This window comes from Perca fluviatilis, chromosome 11 (assembly GCF_010015445.1).
Source record: "Perca fluviatilis chromosome 11, GENO_Pfluv_1.0, whole genome shotgun sequence".
NCBI classification, from domain to species: domain Eukaryota; kingdom Metazoa; phylum Chordata; class Actinopteri; order Perciformes; family Percidae; genus Perca; species Perca fluviatilis.
The window spans coordinates 37012513-37036172 of NC_053122.1; the positions used below are offsets into that span (position 1 = coordinate 37012513).

Sequence of the window (23660 nt, forward strand, 5' to 3'; positions counted from 1 at the left end):
TAAACTGGAATCAGCCTTTAAGAAGACAACCCCCTGTGAGCTATATTTGATATCTGCACATCCTTTCTTTCCAGTGAAGTAGGTTACAGTATTATTAAATCTTTTTGCAGTGGTGGAATGTAACTAAGTAAATTTACTCAAGTAGTGAAGTGTAGTCTCCCCACAGCTCCTGTGTGCGTGTCTGCCAGCATATGTGTTGTTGTGGATGTGATTCATGTTGAGCTGATCTCATTATTTTTCCTCCCAGCTGTGTACCAGCAGTCCTGCGAGGCGTACAAGCACAACGGCAACACGTCGGGACATTTTTATATCGACGTGGACGGCAGCGGACCAATCAAACCGCAGCTGGTCTATTGCAACATGACAGGTGACACACAAACACTCATCCTCCAATCATAATGATACTTACGTATTGTAATACCAGATTCTATGATTATAGGCATAGCCCTCTAAGAGCTGTTGCTATTGGGTTTATCCCTCGCACATGCACAGTCGTGAAGATTTTCTTTCGCACCCTTGTGCCCAGCACGGGCCTCCCTTACGTCTGCAGTTACTGTATATTAATTAGGGTATACATCAAATTAGTGATGATATTTTTTTTTTTCCGTTTTCTGTTTTCTATCTGTATCCGTCACTCGCTGCTTCTCTTTCTTTTAAACAGAAACACCATGACAACATGTTATTTCTATGGCTTAGAAAAGTTCGTGAAATTTGTTAGCTACTCTCTCTCAAAGCCGAAAACCAGAGAAGGAAGTCTCATAGACTGCGCCATAGACACTGACTGGGAAATAGAACATGTACCCATATCCTCAGAACATTCCCCCGGGTGCTCTATGTGTCATCTACTTTGTATAACATTTTTCCCCATTTCATTTTCTATGGAGCAGTTCCAGACGTTAAACTATATAAATTTGAGCTTTAGCCATAGAAATAGTATGAGAGTAGAACGGACATTGAACTGTTTGCCGTGGTCATTTGACCAGTTCAAATGGAGATGGTGCTCAGCACTGTGCGTTGACCAGAGAAATACAATGAGTTAGCCAGCTGCTACAACAGGCACAGTTCTTTGCAATGGCAGTGGTACACACAAAAATGGCCACCACTCTGACCATTCTGCTACGTTGATTTGAATAATAATGTCCGTTCTATTTCTATGTTTTTTGCACTCTAGTTTTTGGATTTGGGAGAGAGTTGGTTATGTCTACTAATATTTTTGGACAATAGGAATAACATGTATGATTTTTGGAAATTCTGGCATATTTCCTCTTTAATTATTATAGATTTTATTTATTTAATATTTTTTTACAGGGTAGGTTGGCAGATTATAGAGTACATCCTCATTGCAGCCCTGTTAGTAGTTAGCGCTGGGCAATATATCTATACTATATTGTTATATGAGGCTAGATATCATATTAAATTTTGGATATTGTAATATCGTGATATGAAATAAGAAATAATAAGAAATAAGAGATCAAGTAGATCAAACTCTTCATCTAACTTTTGATTAGAAAAATAATATGTAAATTATTCCTTTAAGTCTGAGTGAGAGTGCCAAGGCCAAAGATAAGATGCCAATTGCAAATGGCCGTTGTCGCAAAGACAAGTGATGAATGAATGATGAACAAGAATGAATAATTAACAAATGCAAATTAAGAAATAGAGGTAATTGTTCAGTAATCAGCAACAATAATAAAAAACTCTATCCATCTATCTATCTATCTATCTATCTATCTATCTATCTATCTATCTATCTATCTATCTATCTATCTATCTATCTATCTATCTATCCGACACCAGAGGAGAACACATGGATGGTGATTCAGCACAACAACACCGAGCTGACTAGAGTCCGGCCGTCTCCAGGGGTAAACCAGCATTCAGTCCAGTTTGACTACTCGACTGAAGAGGAGCAGCTATTGGCCGCCATCAGACAATCAGAGCACTGCGATCAGGAACTGTCCTACCACTGCAGGAAGTCCCGCCTCCTCAACACTCCAGGTAAAGCATGTTCAGGAAAGCTTTGCTAAGTGTAGCCTTGTGTGATTTCTTTATAATGTGGGGATTCACAGCTCAATGTTAATGGACTATATTTATATAGCGTTTCTAGTCTAAACCACTACTTAAAGCACTTTTACACAATACAGAAACCATTCACCTGGCCTAGGTGCCACCTGCTCTTCAGGTTAAAGGTGATACAGCATTTAGGGTGATTGTTTAGTGTCTTGCCCAAGGACACTTTGACATGGGACTGCATGGCCAGGGATTAAACCACTGACCTACTGATTGGTAGACAACTGCTCTACCACCTGAGCCACAGCCGCCCCAAGAACAAGTAGTCTTATGCTGTCAGATGTAGAGCTGCTCACCTAGAACAGCTGGGAGCAAGGACAGGACCTGCCCTGGTATTTACACTGCTAACTTAGTTGGACATTTTGGGAAATATGCGTATTTGCTTTATGGCAGAGATTTAGATGAGAAGATTAATAACGCTTTCATGTGTGTACCAAGCTAAAGCCAGCAGCCAATTAGCTGTTTGCTTAGCACAAAGACTGGAAACGGGGAAACAGCTGACCTGGCTCTGTCGGAGGGTTACAGAATCTTCCAGCACCTAAATCTTATTAATTAACCCATTTCATCTTGTGTGTTTAATCTACAAGGGTTATGTGCCAGACGGTTTCTTGGCTGGGACCAGTAACTTCCTTGAGTCTCTTCTGATTGCATGGCAACTGCTCAGAGCCAAGAAATAGTTTGGCACATTGCCCCCCATTACCATGGCAAATTGTTGTTTTTACACTTTGATTAAATACGGGTTAATATGGCGCATTAATTCTTGAGCTTTAGAGCTGCTGTTGGGCACATTTATTTTACTGTTGGACAGAGCCAGGCTACTGTAGCTGTTTACCCCTGTTTCCAGTATATGTGCTAAGCTAAGCTAACCGGCTGCTAACTGTAGCTGTTTATTGAATAGACAGATACCTGTTGCTGTTTTATTTATATTTTGACTAATTTTGTAATAGACTCCGAAAAAATACAGAATATAGAGGATTCTTAAGTCAGTTTCTTCCTACTTTATCTTTCGACTTTTATCATAAACTCTACTGGAGCACAACATTTGATTTGATTTTATTCTGTGTTTGTGAATAAAGTAAATCTCACTTTTTAATAATCCTATTCAATCTTAATCTTTTTAATCTTTTAATCTTATCCGGGGGGCTCTAACATTTTTTCCCCTCCCCTTTCCCTCGATACCTCTCAGGTGTACATTAAAAAAATCAGACTATGACTCCGTTAAACTACAAAGTTATTTTCTTTGTTTAGTCATGACTGCTGCTCTCTCCTACTCCACTGCTACTTTCCTACTCACGGCTCTCTCCTCTACTGCTACTCCCCCACTGACTGCTGCCCCCCCTACTGCGCTCCCCACCCCGACTGCTGCTCTCCTACTGACTGCTCTCCTATTCCTGCCTCTCCTACCGGCACTGCTCCCACTGACTGCTGCTCTCCTACTGACTGCTGCTCACGGACTGCTGCTCTCCACTGCTCTCCCCTACTGCACTGCTGCTCCCACTGCTGCTTCCCCTACTGACCACTCTCACCCTGCTCACTCTCCTACTGACTGCTCTCCCCACGGACTGCTGCTCTCCCTACTGACTGCTGCTCCCTACTGACTGCTGTCTCTCACTGCGTCCCCTACGGCTGCTGCTCCCCTGCTGCTCTCCACTGACTGCTGCTCCCCACCGACTGCTCTCCCCCTACTTCTCCTGCTCCCCTACTGACTGCTGCTCTCTCCCTACTGACTGCTGCTCCCCCTACTGACTGCTGCTCCCCTACTGACTGCTGCTCCCCACTGACTGCTGCTCCCCCCTACTTTCTCCTGCTCTCCCCTACTGACTGCTGCTCTCTCCTACTGACTGCTGCTCTCCCCTACTGACTGCTGCTCTCCCCTACTGACTGCTACTCTCCCCTACTGTCTCCTGCTCTCCCCTACTGACTGCTGCTCTCCCCTACTGACTGCTACTCTCCCCTACTGTCTCCTGCTCTCCCCTACTGACTGCTGCTCTCCCCTACTGACTGCTGCTCTCCCCTGCTGACCGCGGCTCTTTTTGTTTGGTTGTGATGTTGAGAAGCAACACGGAAACTTTCTTTCTGCATCATTTATTCAGAGACAAACTGAAACCTTCACTGTACATTTACAACCACTTAACAAGTAAACTGCTGATGTATTCTCAGCTCTGATAGCCGACAGCTGTCTGCTCTGAGCGCATTCACCGTCACACACTCTCTCATGTAGCCTACACACTAAGCTCCGAGCAAAAGGGGTGCCATCTGTATAGGTCACTTAAATCCCTGAATAAAACTTTCTTCTTATTTGTGAAAATAGGCATAAACTCCGCCCTTCAAAGAATTGAAATCGAGAATCGATAAGAACCGGACTCGAAAGGAAGAATTGGAATCAGAATTGTTAAAATCCAAACGATGCCCAACCCTACCCATAAAATGAGCAATTGAATGAAAAAGTTAACTTCAAAGAATAAAAGAAATGATAAAAGCTGAAAAAAATGATGGATGAAAATAGTGAAAGTGGTTGAAAAGGAAGAATGGTATAGAAGTTCCATTATAAACCCCCTGCTGCTTTCTGAGGAAATAAAGAAGCGCTGACTCAACAGAGACCTTTCCAATCACTTTCTCTCACTCCTCTCCACCTACGCACTCTCACAATGCGAAAAGCATTTTTTTACTGTATACTATTATTGCCCTCCACCCAAAAAACAATATATTCAGCGTTAGAGATAGGAGCTGGCAAACATCCCCCAGCTTCAAACACGGGATGGATCTCAACACTTTTATGGGCCGAAAAAAAAAAAAGTTTTATAATAATAATAAATTGTCTGGCCAATCCGGGGCCCCTGCACACGTGAGGCCCCTAGGCTGCAGCCTACGTAAGCCTGTGCATTAATCCGCGCCTGTGTGTAACTTATGCCTGTGTCCTGCAAGCAGCTCTTGTTTGATCATGGATGGGGGCAAGAGTCTGCACTTCTGTGCACTTTTGTTAGTAATGGTCTCACAGAGTGTTGACCAGTAAAAATAAGCTTCTTCTCTCAAGCTCAAGATAGATTTCTGTTGCTTTAGTTTTCCTTTAATGCCTCATTTCTTTTAAACAAGCTAGCCAGAGGACACTAATAAGGTTGCATTCATTACCAGAATGTTGACAAAAACCCCTTAATAAAATGACTTCAAAGACAATTGATGGAGCTGTTCTCCAAGCTTCATGTTTGAGGCTAAAATGCTTGAAAATAAAGTTGTAGAGAAATTTGGAAGCTTCTAATCAACTTTGATTTTTATTTTGCCAAGAGGTGAAACAAAAACACATGACAAAAGAGGGAAATTCAATAATGGGCCAGTATTTACAGTAAAGTCACTTTTCCATCAATGTATTGTATGGGTCAGTTTTTTTCCTCAGCTTTGTAGGAAATTATTGGACGTGCCGTGACAGGATATATGACAATAACATATATACATACTGTTACATATAAGAGTTGTTGTTTCATTTTGTTTCATTTATTATACAGGAAAATTTAAAAGCAACAATTAAGTTACAATATAAACGGGCCTGACTCAGTTTAAAAACTGGTTTCCAGCAGGTTCCTGTTCTGCAGCAACATAGAACATTGAACACAATTTCGGCACATGGGGACAAAAATATTTATACAGGACAATATCACGGACTAGACAGATACAAACAAATAAAACATTAAATACGGACAAACAAGACTAGAACAATACATGGACAATCAATGTGTGCAAGTGTGACTATCAAGAAGAAACAGTTTGTATGACTTTTTAAAATATGTGATGGATGATAGTGTTCGAATGTGATGGGGAACGTCATTCCAAATTTTGGTGTTAATATAAAAAAAGGATTTCTGACCATAGCTGTTTTTGTATGGGGGAACAGGAATGAGTGCCTGTGAGACTGACCTAGTGAAGCGTACAATAGAAAGTTGTACATTAAGGGTGTGTGTGTTTGTGTGTGTGTGTGTGTGTGTGTGTGTGTGTGTGTGTGTGTGTGTGTGTGTGTGTGTGTGTGTGTGTGTGTGTGTGTGTGTGTGTGTGTGTGTGTTTCAGAGGGCTCTCCGTTCAGCTGGTGGCTCGGTGGTCCCGGTCCCGGTCGTGTGCAGACTTATTGGGGCGGAGCTCATCCAGGCAGCCAGCAGTGTGTCTGCGGCCTGCAGGGCGACTGCGTGGACCCACAACACTACTGCAACTGTGACGCCGACCGCATGGACTGGTACTGAAATCAATACATATATAGACATGGTTATTATTGCTGTATACGCAAATATAAGTGCTTTTGTTTATGTCTTCATTTTGGTTTAACAGGCTCAAACCATTCAGGTTTGACTGATAATTGGCACTGAGTGAAACATTTCTTTGACTCCTGTTGTTGATCATTTTGTCATAAGGGTGATGATTTCACTCTGGTCATTTTTGTGACCAGTGGTGTTGATGTAGTAGACTGCATTGTTTTAAAGGCAGAGTCTGGGACCTCTCTTAGGCAGACACAAAACATCACCTGTCTATACCACAAAGACACACATCATATGTTTGCTCTTAATTTAATTATAAACCAGATTTAATCACATTTTGACACAACAACATCCTTCGCCTACAGAAAAACCCAAAACCGAGCCTTCTAAGTAGAGATTTAACTCTGACTCTGGAGAAGCAGCATAGCTGTTCATTTGTCGATCATTCTATATCGACGTTTCATTTACGCGATTGTTCCGGTGCTGCAGGAGGTTCTGCCGGATGCCCCTAATTCACCTTCCACTTTCTTTGTGTTGGCATTCTAAACTCCGTTCGATTCGGGAAACATCCTCTGAGTTAGAACCAACAATCAAATTATATTTATATATATTTTTTTTTGTAAAATTCTCATCACACCCTCAACATCCATTTTAATTCCAGAGCTCGCCACCCTACGTGTACGTTCCACCAAAACAAGTTCCCTCCAGAGGCTATTTAGCAGAGGCACCGTGGCTCCATCCGGTGCTTAGCACCGCTCAAAACGATTGTGATTGGTTTAAAGAAATGCAAATAAACCAGAGCACGTTTTTGTCTCCCATCCCAGAGTGCTGTGTGGACTTGCCAGACCCTCCTCTGCAGCGCTGTGGAGGAAGTTCTGGCGATGTGAGACTAGCTGTGACCAGATGAGATCAGAGGAAATTTAAGAAACAGAACTTGATTTAAAGTGGTTGCATTTTAAAATTCTGTCAGTTTGACACCTGTTACATTACAAGTAATGTAGGTCAAACATGCCATATATATTCACAGCAGATGAATGTACGAACAATGTAAAGAATTCAAAATAATACTTACAGATCTGAAAGTTGAAACAAATGTAAATCAACTACTATAATCAATCAACTATTTTTGGTACTGTACGTTAGAATTGAATGTGATCTATTGAATGTGATCTGTTATTGTGTACTGCACATGGACATAACTTAAACTGCTTGATATCATACCACCCTCTTCTTACTGCAGTAAATGTAGGTATCTCAATGCCTGTTACTAGAGATATTCTGATACCAGTATCAGAAAAGCCTGCGATGCCGCCTAAATTGCTGGTATCGGTAATGGTAAGTACTGGGGTTTATGCACCGATCCGATACCATGTAATGTAGCCCCGAAGAAAATCTACTTTAAAGTAGTTTATTTATGTTCTTTTTCAGTTATGAATGACCGTCAAACTGGATAATAAAAGAAACTTCGGTAACACTTTACTTGAAGGTATCTACATAAGAGTGACATGACACTGTCATGAACACATGAACCCTTACCCTAACTTGTGATGACAAAAAGCGAATGACATTTAGTAAAAGAAGCACTATGTCATAAACGTTTATGACTTGTTTATAATGTTTATGACACGTTCATGACAGTGTCATGTCACTCTTATGTAGATACCTTCAAGTAAAGTGTAACCGAAAGTTCTGTGGCGTTTATTGTTTGTGTTTGTACATGTTTCACAAAGTGTTTAACAACAAAGATAGAAATCATATCAAATCCATACAGGGATAGTAGTATACAGCTGTTAAAGGTCCCATGACATGGTGGTCTTTGGATGCTTTTATATAGACCTTAGTGGTCCCCTAATACTGTATCTGAAGTCTCTTTTATATAGACCTTAGTGGTCCCCTAATACTGTATCTGAAGTCTCTTTTATATAGACCTTAGTGGTCCCCTAATACTGTATCTGAAGTCTCTTTTATATAGACCTTAGTGGTCCCCTAATACTGTATCTGAAGTCTCTTTTATATAGACCTTAGTGGTCCCCTAATACTGTATCTGAAGTCTCTTTTATATAGACCTTAGTGGTCCCCTAATACTGTATCTGAAGTCTCTTTTATATTGACCTTAGTGGTCCCCTAATACTGTATCTGAAGTCTCTTTTATATAGACCTTAGTGGTCCCCTAATACTGTATCTGAAGTCTCTTTTATATAAAATAATTTATATTTTCTCAAAGGCAGAGCAGGATCCCCAGGGCTCGGTTTACACCTATCACCATTTCTAGCCACTGGGGGACCATAGGCAGGCTGGAGGAATGCATATTAATGTTAAAAAACCTCATAAAGTGACATTTTCATGCCATGGGACCTTTAAAACATCATAAAATATATGACACGCTGGTATCAGACCGGTCCTCGGTATCGGCCGATAGTTCAGGTATCGGGAAGAAAAAAAAAAAAAAAGTCTTTTGCAGTTTGACCCATCCTGCTATCTTCATCCCACCTCAGTTCCGTCTTTCTACCGTCTCTCGGCCCAAAGTGTGAAACTGTTGGATGCTGACACTGTATTTCCACACCATCCATCAGATCCTCAGAGTGCTGTGACGATGTGGAAATGGAATGGAAAATTTCTCACCTGACAAGCACTTTGACGTGTAGATTATTGGAGGCGCATAAAACTGAACACGGGTGTAAATGGACAGAGCTGCTCACTCGGCTGTCCGTCTGCAGTGCTCTTTCGGAAAATAGCTGTCACAGATATTGGCATAGATGGAGTGTTGAGTGTCAGGGTGGCAATGATACCATCTGGCTCACCATTAAAACGTCTTCCTGAAAAATTGTCTAAGACGCTGCACAGGTTGGGTCAGCTTATTAAAGTACTGTTATAATTCAGCAGAACAATTTGCTACCATGTTTTAGCCGGCCAATTAGCACCATTTATGTCAAAGTTGACCAATAACAATTTGTTCTTATTATGTATACTAATACTCATTATTAACTAATTATATCAATGTCTTCCCTCTTTTCCTTCCACTTCTTCTGCTTCTGTTTCTTTATTTTTAATGGTTCCTTCTCTTCCTTCTTTATCGGTGTGAATGCTGAAGGCATGATTAGGACCTTCCTGCTTCTATACAACATTTCCTTAACTTTTATAATTTCTGAAATATTCAACGTTTTCAGGGAAATTTTCCTCATTCAAGTGATTGGACAGAATTATCCAATTTGACACAAATTCATACGTTTTCAACTGCTTTCTACTCGTTCATACATTCACAGAGAAACACCATTCAGACTTTAAAATGTTCCACCTCTTTCATACATTCTGGGCAGCGTCAGCCTTTCAACATCCAGCATTCACACCGCAATTTCTTCAGAAATTGCATTCTCTAGTTTGCTTCTGCTCTTTTTCCATGTCTTCTTCTTTTGCAATTACTCTCTTTTTTAACTCCTCCTCCTCCTTCTTGTTCTGTTACTCCTCCCTCATTAATTCTCTTATTTCCTCTCCTTGTCCTCCACCCTTTCTCCTCCTCCCTCATTATTGCTTCCCCTCTGTCTCGTTTCTTCATCTCTTCCCATTTTCCTTCCTCCTCTTCCTCCTCCCCTTTTAATCTCTTCATCTTGTGCTGTAATCATCTCCCCTTTGCTTCTTCATCTGTTCCCCTCCTTATCCTCCTTATCATCTTCTTCTTCCCTTCTCTTTCTCTCTTTCTTCGTCTCCCTTCACCCTCTCCTCCCTTCTTTCCCATTCCTTTTTTTTCTTTTTAATTCCTAATTCTTCTTCTTCTGAAATTGTATCTCTCATTAAGGCCTGGACTTTAAATCTGCCCATTGCACATACAATATAATCTTTGTAAATCCTGCACTCAACCCATTCATCCTATTTTTTCTTATGCTATATTTCTTTTCCTGCATTTATTGTTCATTTCATATTCATCTTTAATATGTTTGATTGTCTGTTCATGTATGGACCTTTCACCAAGGCAAATTCCACATAAGTGTATTTTATTGTGGCAATAAAAACCTTTTTCTGATTTCTGATTTTACTTCTTCCTCCTCCACCCGTCCATTGACTCCTATTCCTTCTCTTCCTTCTTGCTCTTCCCCTCCACCCTCCCTCCCCTTTACACTGTTTCTATGTATCTTTTATGTTCTTTTATGTATTTTTTGTCATTTCAGACTGCCCTGTCAAGGAGAGATTTCTGTCACTCGTGACAGACAAAGTTTTTCTTATCTTATCTTATCTCTCCCCCTCCCTCCCTCCCTCTCCTCATGCAGGGCTGAAGACTCGGGCCTGCTCACCCATGAGGAGAGCCTCCCTGTCAGGTCTCTGGTACTGGGTGACATCCAGAGGCCCGTGTCAGAGGCCGCCTACAGGGTGGGACCGCTCCGTTGTCATGGAGACGGTAAGGCCTGCTCTGGTTGCCTGGTTACACATGATGGAGAGGAAAGAATCTTCCTATCCTGAAGAATCACAGTTTTGTATGAAACCGTTCCCTATCACAGAAACAGTGCACTGTATACACTATATATACAAGTGATAAAAAACTCAGCTTTGAACCATGGGATTAAAAAAAACTATTTGCCTCTCCCCGTTCACTTCCAAACATATTTTTTCCGAATTGAGGTCCCATGACATCCACCGGAAGCGGAGGGACTTCGCCTCTCAATACCTAATTAAGAAATATTACACCAGAAGGTGTGATTTACACGTGGCAGAGAGGTCGCCTGCCAATTGGAAGGTTGGTGGTTCAATCCCTGGCCCTGCAGTTCCATGCCGAAGTGTCCTTTGGCAAGACACTGAACCCAGAGTTGCCCCCGATGCTGCGCCATCGGAGTGTAAATGTGTGTGTGTTTATCTGATGAGCAGGTGGTACCTTGTACGGCAGCCTCGGCCACAGTGTATGAATGTGTGTGAATGGTGAATGGTTCCTGTACTATGTTAAAGCGCTCTGAGTAGTCGTTAAGACTAGAAAAGCGCTATATAAAAACTTTACATTTACCATCATATTATTGGCACTGCAGTGATGTCTGCAAAACCTCGGCGCAAGCGCCTCTGCCGGCCGTACCAAAGATTACGTTAAATTAGTTTTTATAATTGTATAATTGTATTGTAGGGAAATTCGCAAATTCAAAATAAAAATAAAAAAAGCCACAGAGAGGATTTCAAGTCCCTTCCTGTCTAGTCGGCCAGCTAACTTAAACTAACGTTAGCGTTGCAGCAGAGGTGGAAAGTGTTCAAAAATGTTCTACTTAAATAAAAGCACTATTACTTTGATGAACTTTCACTTGAAGATCTTGACAGTGTTTTCATCATCATGTTTCTCAGAGAACTTCTGGAACGCTGCGTTTTTCGACAAGGAGACCTCGTACCTCCACTTCCCCACCTTCCACGGAGAGCTGAGTGCAGACATCTCCTTCCTGTTTAAAACCACGGCCTCGTCCGGCGTGTTCCTGGAAAACCTGGGCATCAAAGACTTCATCCGGATCGAACTGAGCTGTGAGTAGGAGCTGGAGGGTGGAGATGGAATCCAGATTAGAGTGATGTGTCAGTGAAAGCTGGAATCCCAAGTCTTAATCTGGATCTGTGTAAAAACCCCAGACGTAATCTGTATCAAACTATCCCGGAGGGAAATATATTGTTTATTTTAAGTTGAACTCAGCTGTCTTTTCTGATTTAAACTGAATGTTACGGAAGTTTAACATCTTAGGAAAGTCTTTTCACACATATTTGGAACCTGGCTGCAGGGATTTGCTCCCATTCAGCCAGAAGAGCATCAGCAGGCCTGGCTCACAGTCAGTGTTTCAGCTCATCCCAAAGGTTATGGATGGGGCTGAGCCATTGACTGTAAATATTAATGGACAGAGCATGTGCGACGTCACCCATTGGTTTGTCAAGATCTGCTATGAGACGTCGAGTTTGCCGTTACAGGCGCAGCCAACTTGGTTGCGGGTGTGAGGATTTTAGACGAGAGGGAGGAGTGAGGGAGGTAGACTGTTGGGCGGTATCTGACTCTGACGTTAGCTGAGAGTTGGCAACGCTGCTTACGCTATACGTTACATTGCACACTTTCACTGGCAATCTGGATGCAACTGCTGCTGAAAGCTAGCCTACATAATTCGTGGTAAGAGTTAGCTTAAGATTTAGCACTGTCAATCACATCATAGCCACGCCCTAAAACACCTCCTGCTTTATCGCTGATTTTAAAATCAACGAGACCATGATTAAAAAAATGAACATCGTTCTGTATTGCAGAAGACTTAAAACTAGCGATTGACACCATAAACTCATGAAAATGTTTACTGAGGTAATAAATCAAGTGAGAAGTGGGTTACTTTCTCATACACTTCTACAGAAACCCACGCAGAAAACCCTCCCACCTCCCTTTAACTCAAATCAAGTCAGCTCTGTTGTCAATTTCTTCACATATACTAGACATGCAGAGGAATCCAAAGTTGGTTTCTCACCATCCCACGGTGAAGAAGAAAAAATGCACAACAGATAAGACAAGATATTCCTACCACAAGACTAAAAAAAAGTGCTGAACACTGACACAAAAAAAATAAACGGCAAAAATATCACAAGACAAGATCACAAGAATGTCACAAGCAGCAAAAATGTTTCATATGGTGTGCTGTGGTAGAGCAGAAAGATCTGCAAAAAAGATTTTTGTGCAAAAAAGATGCTATGTACAAAATGAAACAGCAGCAGAGGTTTTTTCAGCAGAGAGAAGGGGTAGAGAGGGGGTAGAGAGGGATAGAGAGGGGGTAGAGAGGGGGTAGAGAGGGGGTAGAGAGGGGGTAGAGAGGGGGTAGAGAGGGGGTAGAGAGGGGGTAGAGAGGGGGTAGAGAGGGGGTAGAGAGGGGTAGAGAGGGATAGAGAGGGGGAGTGGGGGAGGGGGTAGAGAGGGATAAAGAGAGGGATAGAGAGGGGTAGAGAGGGGGTAGAGAGGGATAGAGAGGGGTAGAGAAGGGATAGAGGGGGTGGAGAGGGGTAGAGAGGGGGGTAGAGGGGATAGAGAGGGGGTAGAGAGGGGGTAGAGAGGGGGTAGAGAGGGGAGAGAGTTCAGTTTCCGGACAGCGGGCCTGAAGCTTCTATATCTCCTCCCAGAGGGAACAACACGGTCTCACTGCAGTTTGTGAAATGGTCACGTTATTGACGTTTTTCTCGTTTTTTTCGTGGTGGCCAGCACGAAATGGTCATTAATTAACAGGGAAAGCAAACGTCACACCCCGGGGGAGGACGCCTCACACGGCTGCGGGGGACGCGCGACAATAACGGGACGGTTAACGGGGAAACAAAACACCACACGCGGGACGCGATCCCCGGCCTCCTGGCTGAAAGTTGTTGAATGAAAATTGTTTGACCCACCCCCTCTCCAACCAACCTCCTTACGCGGATTTTGGGCATTTCATACTACTCGCTACCGTAGCCGTGCTGTGACCACGACATATGCTTCCCATTTAAATACATTAGTTTACATTTAAAAACGACAAAAACGTCCCCGTGACCACGAATCAATAGATTACATAACGTGACCATTTCACGAACTGCCATGAGACTGGGTTGGAGGGCAGGAGGCTGAAAAGACTGTGTGCGGGACGGCTGTCGTCGTTCACAATCAGGGACGCTTTTCAGGTGAGGCGGGTGTTGTATATGTCGTGCAGGGAGTGGAGTGGGGCCCCAATGATCTTTCCAGCTGTGTTCACTATGCGCTGCAGGGCTTTTCTGTTGTAGTCAGTGCAGCTCCCACCCCACACAGTGATTTGACTTCATGTCTGTCGCTAGGGAAACTTAGCCTCTGTTTGTGATCCCACAGCTGTGTTGTAACTTCTATGCTGGACTCAGTAAACTTTGCTTAACTGAACTCTTCATCTCAGATTGATCCTTGTGTTCTGGTAAACTTAAGTCCGATGTAAGAAGGTGCGGGAATTAATAAATTGGAGTCAGATTTGACAGGCCTTAGGGCCTCATTTTAGACATAATTCTCTCTACAGTGATTAGATTTGACAGTGCTGGCAACATAGACAAACCCCCTTATCAGTCATCAGACTTTGATTCAAATGCTGCTTCATTCTGATGAATTACGGCGACATCGCCTTTTTCCAACTGAGCAACAGTCACGAGCCCTAAACAGCATATTGTGGCATTTACTGCTTGCTACAATAGCTTAGCATAAAAACTGAGGGAAACAACTGAATTAAGTGAATATAAAAATACAAACATCTAAAGTGGCATACTGAAGAAGATGTATCACGCGTCTTTAACTCGAGATAAAGGAAATGTAAAACACATTTTTGGTCTTTGGGAGATGTGTGCTGCAAAATCAGACCAAATCTGAGAAGTTAATTTTTGCTCTGCTTCAGGGATGGTTGAGTTGAGACTGAGAGCACATGGAGCTTCTTCTTTGCTTCACTTCAGCTTTGTGTTTTCATTGCTCATATTTTCGGTTTCAGCTCTCAGTTTTCTGCATAGCTTTCTGGCTGTTGCCCACAGCACATATCATTTAGAATATGACAGCAATAACCACAATTTTTTTTATTATGTTTATTTTATTGTATGTATACCACAACATCATGGTCTTGCTCTCATCGGTTTGTTGTCTTTTAAAATATGGCAGAAATACTCACAGGGGTGTTCTTTATGCTTATGGTTATGCAGCTAGGTATGAGAAACGTGTTTATGGGAAGACATGGTGTCTGGTGTTCAGTAAGTCATGTATGCGTTATTATGGAACCCAGGCAACTTCTAGGCAAGACCCGCCCTTCAATAGCATTCACATGCTACTATTGGCCAGGCGTCCATGCTCACGCAAGGTACAGAAACCCGATTTGTTCAGGTCCTATCCCCTGAATCGGCTCTCCTAACCTTAACCACTCAAGGTCAATGCCTAACCCCAACCAATCTGGCTGCTTCGTAGGGCGGGACTTGCCTAGAAGTTGCGTGGGATCCATAATAATGCGTTGTGAGTATACATGGCTTAAATCAGTTATTTGAGTCATCTATAGTTGCTTTTTGAAGCTCAATCAGCCCATTTCACCAGTTTTGTTGGGTTTAGTTTGTAGCTTTATATATTGTGCTGCATTTTGCATTTTCTTAGGAATGGGATTTGAAGAGACACACACACACACAGAATGTTATACAGGGACACTGCTGCACCAACAGCCTCTTTCCTCGGGGAAATCATTGTCAGTGTGCATGTTCCAGCTCTGAATACTGCTGCTCTGTTGCCAGCTTCCTCAGAGAGCAATTTCTAAATGAAGTTACCGTGTGATGCTGGGATATTGTTTCATCTTGTTCTGTGCTCACAGAGTAATACATCTTCTCCTTCCAAAACACCGAAGATGAGACGCCGCTAGTCTCTAAAATCGACTCCTTTAGTTGGAATGAACTTGACAGGGATTTTGTCATCTGAGCAGACCGTTTGAAAGGGGCAACAATAGAGCACCAAAGAGAAACTGTTTTATTCCAGAAGTAAAAAAAAATCTCATAAAACGCCCAGCTGACATTTATAATAACTAATACTCCAGCCTTGGAGCAGAGAATTTCTCAACAGTATGTTGTTTGGCTCACCTCACATGTCTGGATAACGATGGTAGATATTTGAAAAAATATCTGGTATTGTTCATTCAATATTCATGATTTTTTAGCTGCCTTTTACGAACACCATTTCCCCTGAGCCCTAGATGTTTGTGAGCCAAGTGCGTAACTTTGGGTTCAATATTTGTGGGGTGGGGGTAGAGATCTATTTAGGGAGGTCCCTGGACATGTTTTGAAAAAAGAGATAAAAACGTCAAATGGCGACAAAAGTTGACAAAAACTCAGAAGAAAACAACTAAAGCATTGAAAAAACCTGATTCAGTGTCAAAAAAAGGAACAACAACTTCGCACTGCCCCCTTTTTCACGGAAGCTGTAGTTTTTTCTGTGCTAAGAAAGTCATTGTTGTTGAACTTTCTTAAAAGGTTAAAATTTCTCAACTGTCATATCGGATGCAACAAGACAACCATTAGGAGGCCAAATTTCTATAAATTACCTGTATATAAATATTTAAATGAACTATATTTCAAGAGGGGAGGTGGGAAGCATCTCAGTCACTTTAATACAGTGGTAGTTTATTTTAGTGAGGTAGGTTTTTAATCAACTTATTTCACATTTCAACAGCTGATAGTTAGTTAGTAGAAGTTGATATTGTAATCAGTGTATTCTTGTGACGGTTGTGTTTAATGGCGGTGTGCAAATCAAACTTCCTTTAAGATGGTAATAAAGTTAAAGGTCCCATGGCATGGGATATGAGGTTTTTTAACATTAATATGCGTTCCACGAGCCTGCCTATGGTCCCCCGGTGGCTAGAAATGGTGATAGGTGTAAACCGAGCCCTGGGTATCCTGCTCTGCCTTTGAGAAAATGAAAGCTCAGATGGGCCAATCAGGAATCTTCTCCTTATGAGGTCATAAGGGGAAAGGTTACCTCCCCTTTCTCTGCTTTGCCCGCCCAGAGAATTTGGCCCACCCATGAGAGAGAGAGAGAGACATCATGGCTTTCAAACGAGCGAAGTGGCAGTTGGTCAAGGCCACACCCCCACCCTCCACCTTGCCGCCCCCCCCTCCTCTTCAGTAGCTACAGACACAGAAATGACACATACTAAGGAAAGCTCATTGTGTAATTCTGCACCAAGGCTGAATTTCGGGAAAGAGACTTCAGATACAGTATTAGGGGACCCCTAAGGTCTATATAAAAGAGACTTCAGATACAGTATTAGGGGACCACTAAGGTCTATATAAAAGAGACTTCAGATACAGTATTAGGGGACCACTAAGGTCTATATAAAAGAGACTTCAGATACAGTATTAGGGGACCACTAAGGTCTATATAAAAGAGACTTCAGATACAGTATTAGGGGACCACTAAGGTCTATATAAAAGAGACTTCAGATACAGTATTAGGGGACCACTATGGCCTATATAAAAGCATCCAAAGAGCACCATGTCATGGGAACTTTAAAGTTGAAGAACCTCCACAAGACCATACACATCCACTATATTGACTGATACAAATGCTGTAATCAGGCTACTGATATACATTTATTTGCTTGTAACAATTTGTCAGTCTGAATCTACAGCTGTGAGATGTGAGAACCACACATATCCTTTGAAAAAAAACATGCGTCTCAATGGGGTGGTTACTCAGTTAAAGCTATAATGCGTAGTTTCTGTCTCCCCCATGAGGAATTCTAAATAATGACAACAATTCTGTCAGTGCATCATAATATAAGCCTTCCATGATCGCGCACCCCCCTCCCTCCACACAGTTGCTAGTAGCCAAGGCGGACACGGAGGATATAAAAAACATGATGGACTCTTCAGAAGAGGTCATTATCTTCACTGAAGTTTCTGCGCGGGAAAGTCGACGGACGCCCCAATCTTCTGAACATAGTCCTACTGAGAAATCCAGAGAGAGTTGTGTGGAGCTGATGGTCTTAATTAGCTTTGTAGCAACTCATTTGGCTTGATGCTTGAATGTAACGGACGTTCATTATTATGAAAAAGTTACGCACTAAAGCTTTAGTTTAAAATGGTGTGAAATCCTGACCCATGATTCTGTTCCGTCATTCGTCTCTCTTACGTACATTTGTTTTCCCCTTTGTCGCCATCCTTTCCATGAATCATCCCTCTCCCTCTAACTCCCTCTTCTTGTCTCCTGTGTCTCCCTCTCTCCCTCCTGTCAGCTTCTACTCGGGTGCTTTTCTCCTTCGATGTCGGTAACGGGCCGCTGGAGGTTCGCATGGACTCAAGCGTCCCTCTGAATGACAACCGGTGGCATCGCATCCGAGCCGAGCGGAACGTCAAGGAGGCGTCGCTTCGACTGGATGAACTTCCTGTCGCCACACAGGAGGCTCCTGCTGATGGGCACTTCCACCTGCAGCTCAACAGCCAGCTATTCATAGGTAATTTTGAGCATATCAAACACTTCATTTCCTGTATTCTGGTACATTTTTCTTGGGCCTTTTCTGCATGAAGTTATAGTGCAAATGTCTTTATTTATGTAAAGGAAATTATAATAGGTTTTTTTGGGGGGGTTGCGCTGGCCAGTTTTGATTATTGGGGGGGTTGTAGCCCCCTGTAAATGACGTGCCCTACTGTTTTTGTGTTTGCGTGTTGCTGTGTTTTCGTTTGAGTCATGATTCCCTCCGGCTGTGTGCCACGGCTGACGGCGCTCCCGCAGCTTAAGCTGCTGCTCAGAATGAGCTGGGAGACCCAGAGAGAGACAGTAGCTGTGTATGAAACCACTCCCTATCACGGAAACAGTGCACTATATAGTGTGTTCGCCATGTTGTAGTGGTGTTTGAATTCTCCGCCATAAAATTTCATTCCCCACATAGTCCACAGTAAAATACCCCCAATGCACAGCTAATTAGAGCGTACATACGATGTACCCTACATTTTACTCCTGAATACCACAATGCAACACAGCCATGTTTTCCCGAAGGAGAAGAAGAAAAAAATTGTCACAGGCCAGGCCAGGCCAGGCCAGGCCAGGCCAGGCCAGGCCAGGCCAGGCCAGGCCAGGCCAGGCAGCGTTGTGCTGGGAAGCAAGTGTTTATTGAGATGTTTTGTTTGTTAAAGGTCCTATGACATGCTGCTTTTTGGATGCTTTTATATAGACCTTAGCAGGGCTGGGCGATATGGAGAAAATCAAATATCACGATATTTTTGACCAAATACCCCGAAATCGATACCTTAACGATATTGTAGTGTTGACTATTGGTGCTTTCACAAAATATTTACACAATGAGATTTTTCATAAATAATCATCAGTAATGTGCATATAATGACTAAGTGGGTTAAGCAAATAATAGAACAGTTACAACAGTCTGGTAAGTTCAGAAAATGACATCACTTTACTGTAATGCAGCCTTTAAAACCAGGAAAAGACACCATTAATGATATATTACGATATCCAAAATCTAAGACGATATCTAGTCTCATATCACGATATCGATATAATATCGATATATTGCCCAGCTCTAGGCCATAGTGGTCCCCTAATACTGTATCTGTAGTCTCTTTTATATAGACCTTAGTGGTCCCCTAATACTGTATCTGAAGTCTCTTTTATATAGACCTTAGTGGTCCCCTAATACTGTATCTGAAGTCTCTTTTATATAGACCTTAGTGGTCCCCTAATACTGTATCTGAAGTCTCTTTTATATAGACCTTAGTGGTCCCCTAATACTGTATCTGAAGTCTCTTTCCCGAAATTCAGCCTTGGTGCAGAATTCCAGCCACTAGAGCCAGTCCCACAATGAGCTTTCCTTAGGATGTGCCATTTCTGTGTCTGTAGCTATTGAGGAGGAGAGAGGGTGGGAAAGGTGGAGGGTGGGGGTGTGGCCTTGACCATCTGCCACTTTGCTGGTTTGAAAGCCATGATGTCTCTCTCTCTCTCTCATGGGGGGGCCAAATTCTCTGGGCGGGCAAAGCAGAGAAACGGGAGGTAACCTTTCCCCTTATGACCTCATAAGGAGAAGATTCCAGAACAGCTTATCTGAGCTTTCATTTTCTCAAAGACAGAGCAGGATACCCAGGGCTCGGTTTACACCTATCACCATTTCTAGCCACTGGGGGACCATAGGCAGGCTGGGGGAACTCATATTAATGTTAAAAAACCTCATAAAGTGAAATATTCATACCATGGGACCTTTAAAGACTTAGCTCTTGTTCACTTTTTGTAAAAAACTTCATCGTTTATTTAATTGTTAGTGTCCTCTGCTCCTAGGACCAGTAGAGATATAATAATGAGATACATGTGAACAGTTCCCTCATTAGTAGCAGTACTGCTGGCTTTGACATCTATTCCCTACTTTTTCTGAAGCATGTCTCTTTTTTAATAACTCGCCTACACACACAGGCACTACATGTATAGTATATCTTCTCATACAGTATATTCTATATTCTATATGTTCTACAGTTCTCTGATTTATTAAGTGTTTTTCTGGCCATGTTGGTAAGTGTCCAGTTGGCAGATGATCCTCTTTCCTTCTGTAACATGTCTTCATTATTTCTACATTTCTGATTGATGCAACAGCAATTCAGGCAGCAGTTCTGTGCATAACAATGATGTCCTGTTAAATTGAATACCAATTAGCAGTATGTATCTGCTTAAATAGAGCTCTGACTGTCACAGTTTTGTTCATGAGGAACATAGTTGTGTGCAAGTCATCATTTCAGGTAAAGATAGACAATAATCATTTCTAGTTTATTACCTGCACAGAAGCTGCTGTGGCGGGGAAGAAAATGTCCTCCGCTTTGAAAATCACAGCAGTTTCACACATGCTAAGCCTGTTATTGACTAAATGCCACCAAGCGGTGCTATGGAAGATGCCATTATTATCAATAGGGGGTCTAGCACTGTAACTCCCCCTCCACAACTAAGCCTGCCAGGGAAGTTTAGATGGTTTAGAAATCAGAAGCAGCTAGTACAGGATGTGTATCCTCTTAAAAATGTTTCTTTCACATAGGCTAATATGTTATCGGCTAAATCCTGTTGTTTTATCTGTTGCAGTATTGGATGTAAAAGGTGCTGAATATACACACGTATTCAATAGGGCTGCATCCACAGCCCTACTGTAAAGGAAAAACTCAGTCGCAGCACAATTGATGTTCACAAACGTGAAGTATGTTCGGAAGACTTTGATGACTTTCACAGAGGTATTTAATGGAATCTCAATTGAGGAGAAAATTAAGCCGGCAGTGCCGTTTAACCACGGTGTATTATCTTGGCGTGCCGTCCCAACTCTCTGAAGTTCCTTTCCTCCTGAAGGTGTATTCAAACTCATGCTGGAGGCGTTATGTTTAGCTTAGTCTGTATTGACGTTGATTCATTTCGGGGATCGCTCTGGTGCCTGCGGCAATTCTGCCGGATGTCCCTCATTTCCAGCCGGATGTCCGTCACCTTCCTCTTTCTTTGTGTTGCCGTTCTAAACTCTAAGTGCTTAACTGCTATTGGCTAAATTCTGGTCAGCATTGAATGTGAAAGTGCTGAGTCGATGGTTTCTGATCTGACCACGAACAATAATAATTTTTTTATAAATCAAGCACGCATCAGGGAGCAGTAATATTTGTAGTGTAGTGTGCGATGTGATTTATTGCAGTGAGGGTCTTTAAATAATCTGTAAATGAAGCTGAACCTGTGTAAGGGATTCATTAGGCAGTCATGGACAGTCTCTGAACCAAACTCCATCCATACTGCAGCCCTGTTGATCTCAACATCTGTTCAATACCACACTTTGAGTTCTCCCTGTGAACTCTCCTTAGAGCTACAGGGGGGAATAATGAAAATCCATCACTTATTATTCTGCAAACATTATGTTGTTTGTCATTTCACATCAGTAAACAAACACACAGCGTGGAGGGGAAGCAAACCATCAATCAGTGATGAGATTGGATTAAGGCAGCAGCAGGGAAATCCAGGTGAATATTGATTGGTTGAATAATCCGCAGTGATGTCACCACCATCAGCCTGAACCTGCATATGTTTACCTCTGAACTGTCAGTACAGTACGCTGGAGTAAGTCTCACAGATGTGTGTGTTTTGGGATGGAAATATACCGGTATTTATCCCCAGATTGGTTTGTCAACACATTCTCACTCCCAGAGCGTCAAAAAGCGCCGATTGGTCAGGTGCCTTTGGCCGTTTGTAACACGCATAGTTTCTGAACCCAAGATGAGATTCTCTCTCATTCTCTCTCCAGAGCCACAGAAGGTGATATAACCTGAAGAAAAATGTGTGAATATGTCAATGTTCATTTCTGTGTTTGGGGCCTGTTGTGTAACAGTTGGCTCTGCAGGATTACTATGCACATATACAATATCGTTTTGTGCACAGTTTATTCATGAGCACACAGTCCTATGCTGTATTGTAAGTAGAGATGCAGTATTGTAAGGCAAAGTATTGAGTTATTTGGATTCACAAGCCTCAGCATTGGTTTATTTAAAATTATGAACCATCTTACCACATGCATTGTATTTATGAGTCTTGATTTGGAAAGCAAACTGCTCTATTGTTTGAATTATGAGCTGCTGTGTTGGTTTGAATAATTTACAAGCCATATCTCAATGTACACACTGTATTTATGAGCCATAATCCTGCCTTGCTTTATAAGGCACTGACTCCCATTGTTTTGATTAATAAACCATGTTATTGCCCAGCGTGGATTTATAATCCACACCATTGTTCATTTTCCAATTCCTTTATTGCTGTTTGTATTGTATGTGCTAAAAATACATGCGCTGCAAATTTGAGTGAGCTCAGCGTTGAATGCAGAAATCCCTTCCATTGTGAAGGTTTATAAGCAATTATTTTGCCTTGTTTGGAGAGTGAAGCCTCTGTGTATTTGTGTTGCATCGCTGTCTGTCCGACTGATGTGCTGGACACAGTTTACTCCTCTCTGCCGCTGTGTGTAGACCAAGCGCCCTCCTGTACGAGGATTTGGAGGATTCCTTTGATCTTCGCTTCACATATCCCTCAAAACGCAGCAGTGTTGTTGGCGACAGATCATCCTGTAGTATATCATGTAAGCTGGATCCTGGCAGGTGAAGCTTAGCTGGTAATCTATGTTGACTGATGTTCTTTTGTGTTTTCTTCCTGTCCTCTCTGCAGTGGCACACGATGTGCTGTGTCGGGGGTATCTTTTCATTTCAGCTTTACAAATTAGGGGCCGGTAACACTAAGTGATCTACTGTACAACATTGGCCATTTGCTACCAGGCCATGAGGAAACTATATGTTTTAGCAACAAAGTCTATGTTTATTTTTTAATTACCTTGAACTAAGTGCATTCAGCACTATTTTCTGTCATTTTCCAACTTGCATCAAGGTTTATTTGTATGTTCTGCGGTTAATAGAGGGAGATCATGCCTGACCACAACCTTTATAATTTGATAACATGCATGCACACCTGCAGAGTGAAAGCCCAATGTAAGCTCCTTCCTTCATGGTGTCTTTTGATTTCAACTTCACACATTTTATTATGTTGTAATGTATTTATCACAGTGGGAAAGACATTGTAATTAGTGTATTATGTTATTTATACTGCTTGATGCACAGATATGGTCTTTTCCCATGTGCAGCATCAGCAAACCACACTCTACTGTACATACACTGTCTTTGATCATTTGGTCGGATCTCCATCTCCCATGCCTCACATCTCAGATCGTCCTTTACTGTTTTATCTGTATTATCAGACAATATTTCATGATTTCACGTCAAGACTTTAATTCTCTTCTGCGTGTTGAGGCTTTGCTGTCGGACATGTGGTTGATTGTCACACAGCTCCGGAGTTTTGGATTCATTCTATATTTTGCTTTCCAA

The 23660-nt window shown here is 42.1% G+C and overlaps 1 protein-coding gene across 1 annotated transcript in view; it reads left to right on the forward strand.

The window, feature by feature from the left end:
- The window catches only part of LOC120568208 (contactin-associated protein-like 4), a 207526-nt gene that overhangs the window by 132595 nt on the left and 51271 nt on the right, over positions 1-23660 (forward strand). The window contains exons 12-17 of the mRNA XM_039815567.1: positions 248-367; positions 1798-1998; positions 6127-6289; positions 10571-10698; positions 11622-11792; positions 18020-18238. Coding sequence (XP_039671501.1) covers positions 248-367; positions 1798-1998; positions 6127-6289; positions 10571-10698; positions 11622-11792; positions 18020-18238 — 1002 coding nt within the window. The remainder of the gene's footprint in view (positions 1-247; positions 368-1797; positions 1999-6126; positions 6290-10570; positions 10699-11621; positions 11793-18019; positions 18239-23660) is intronic.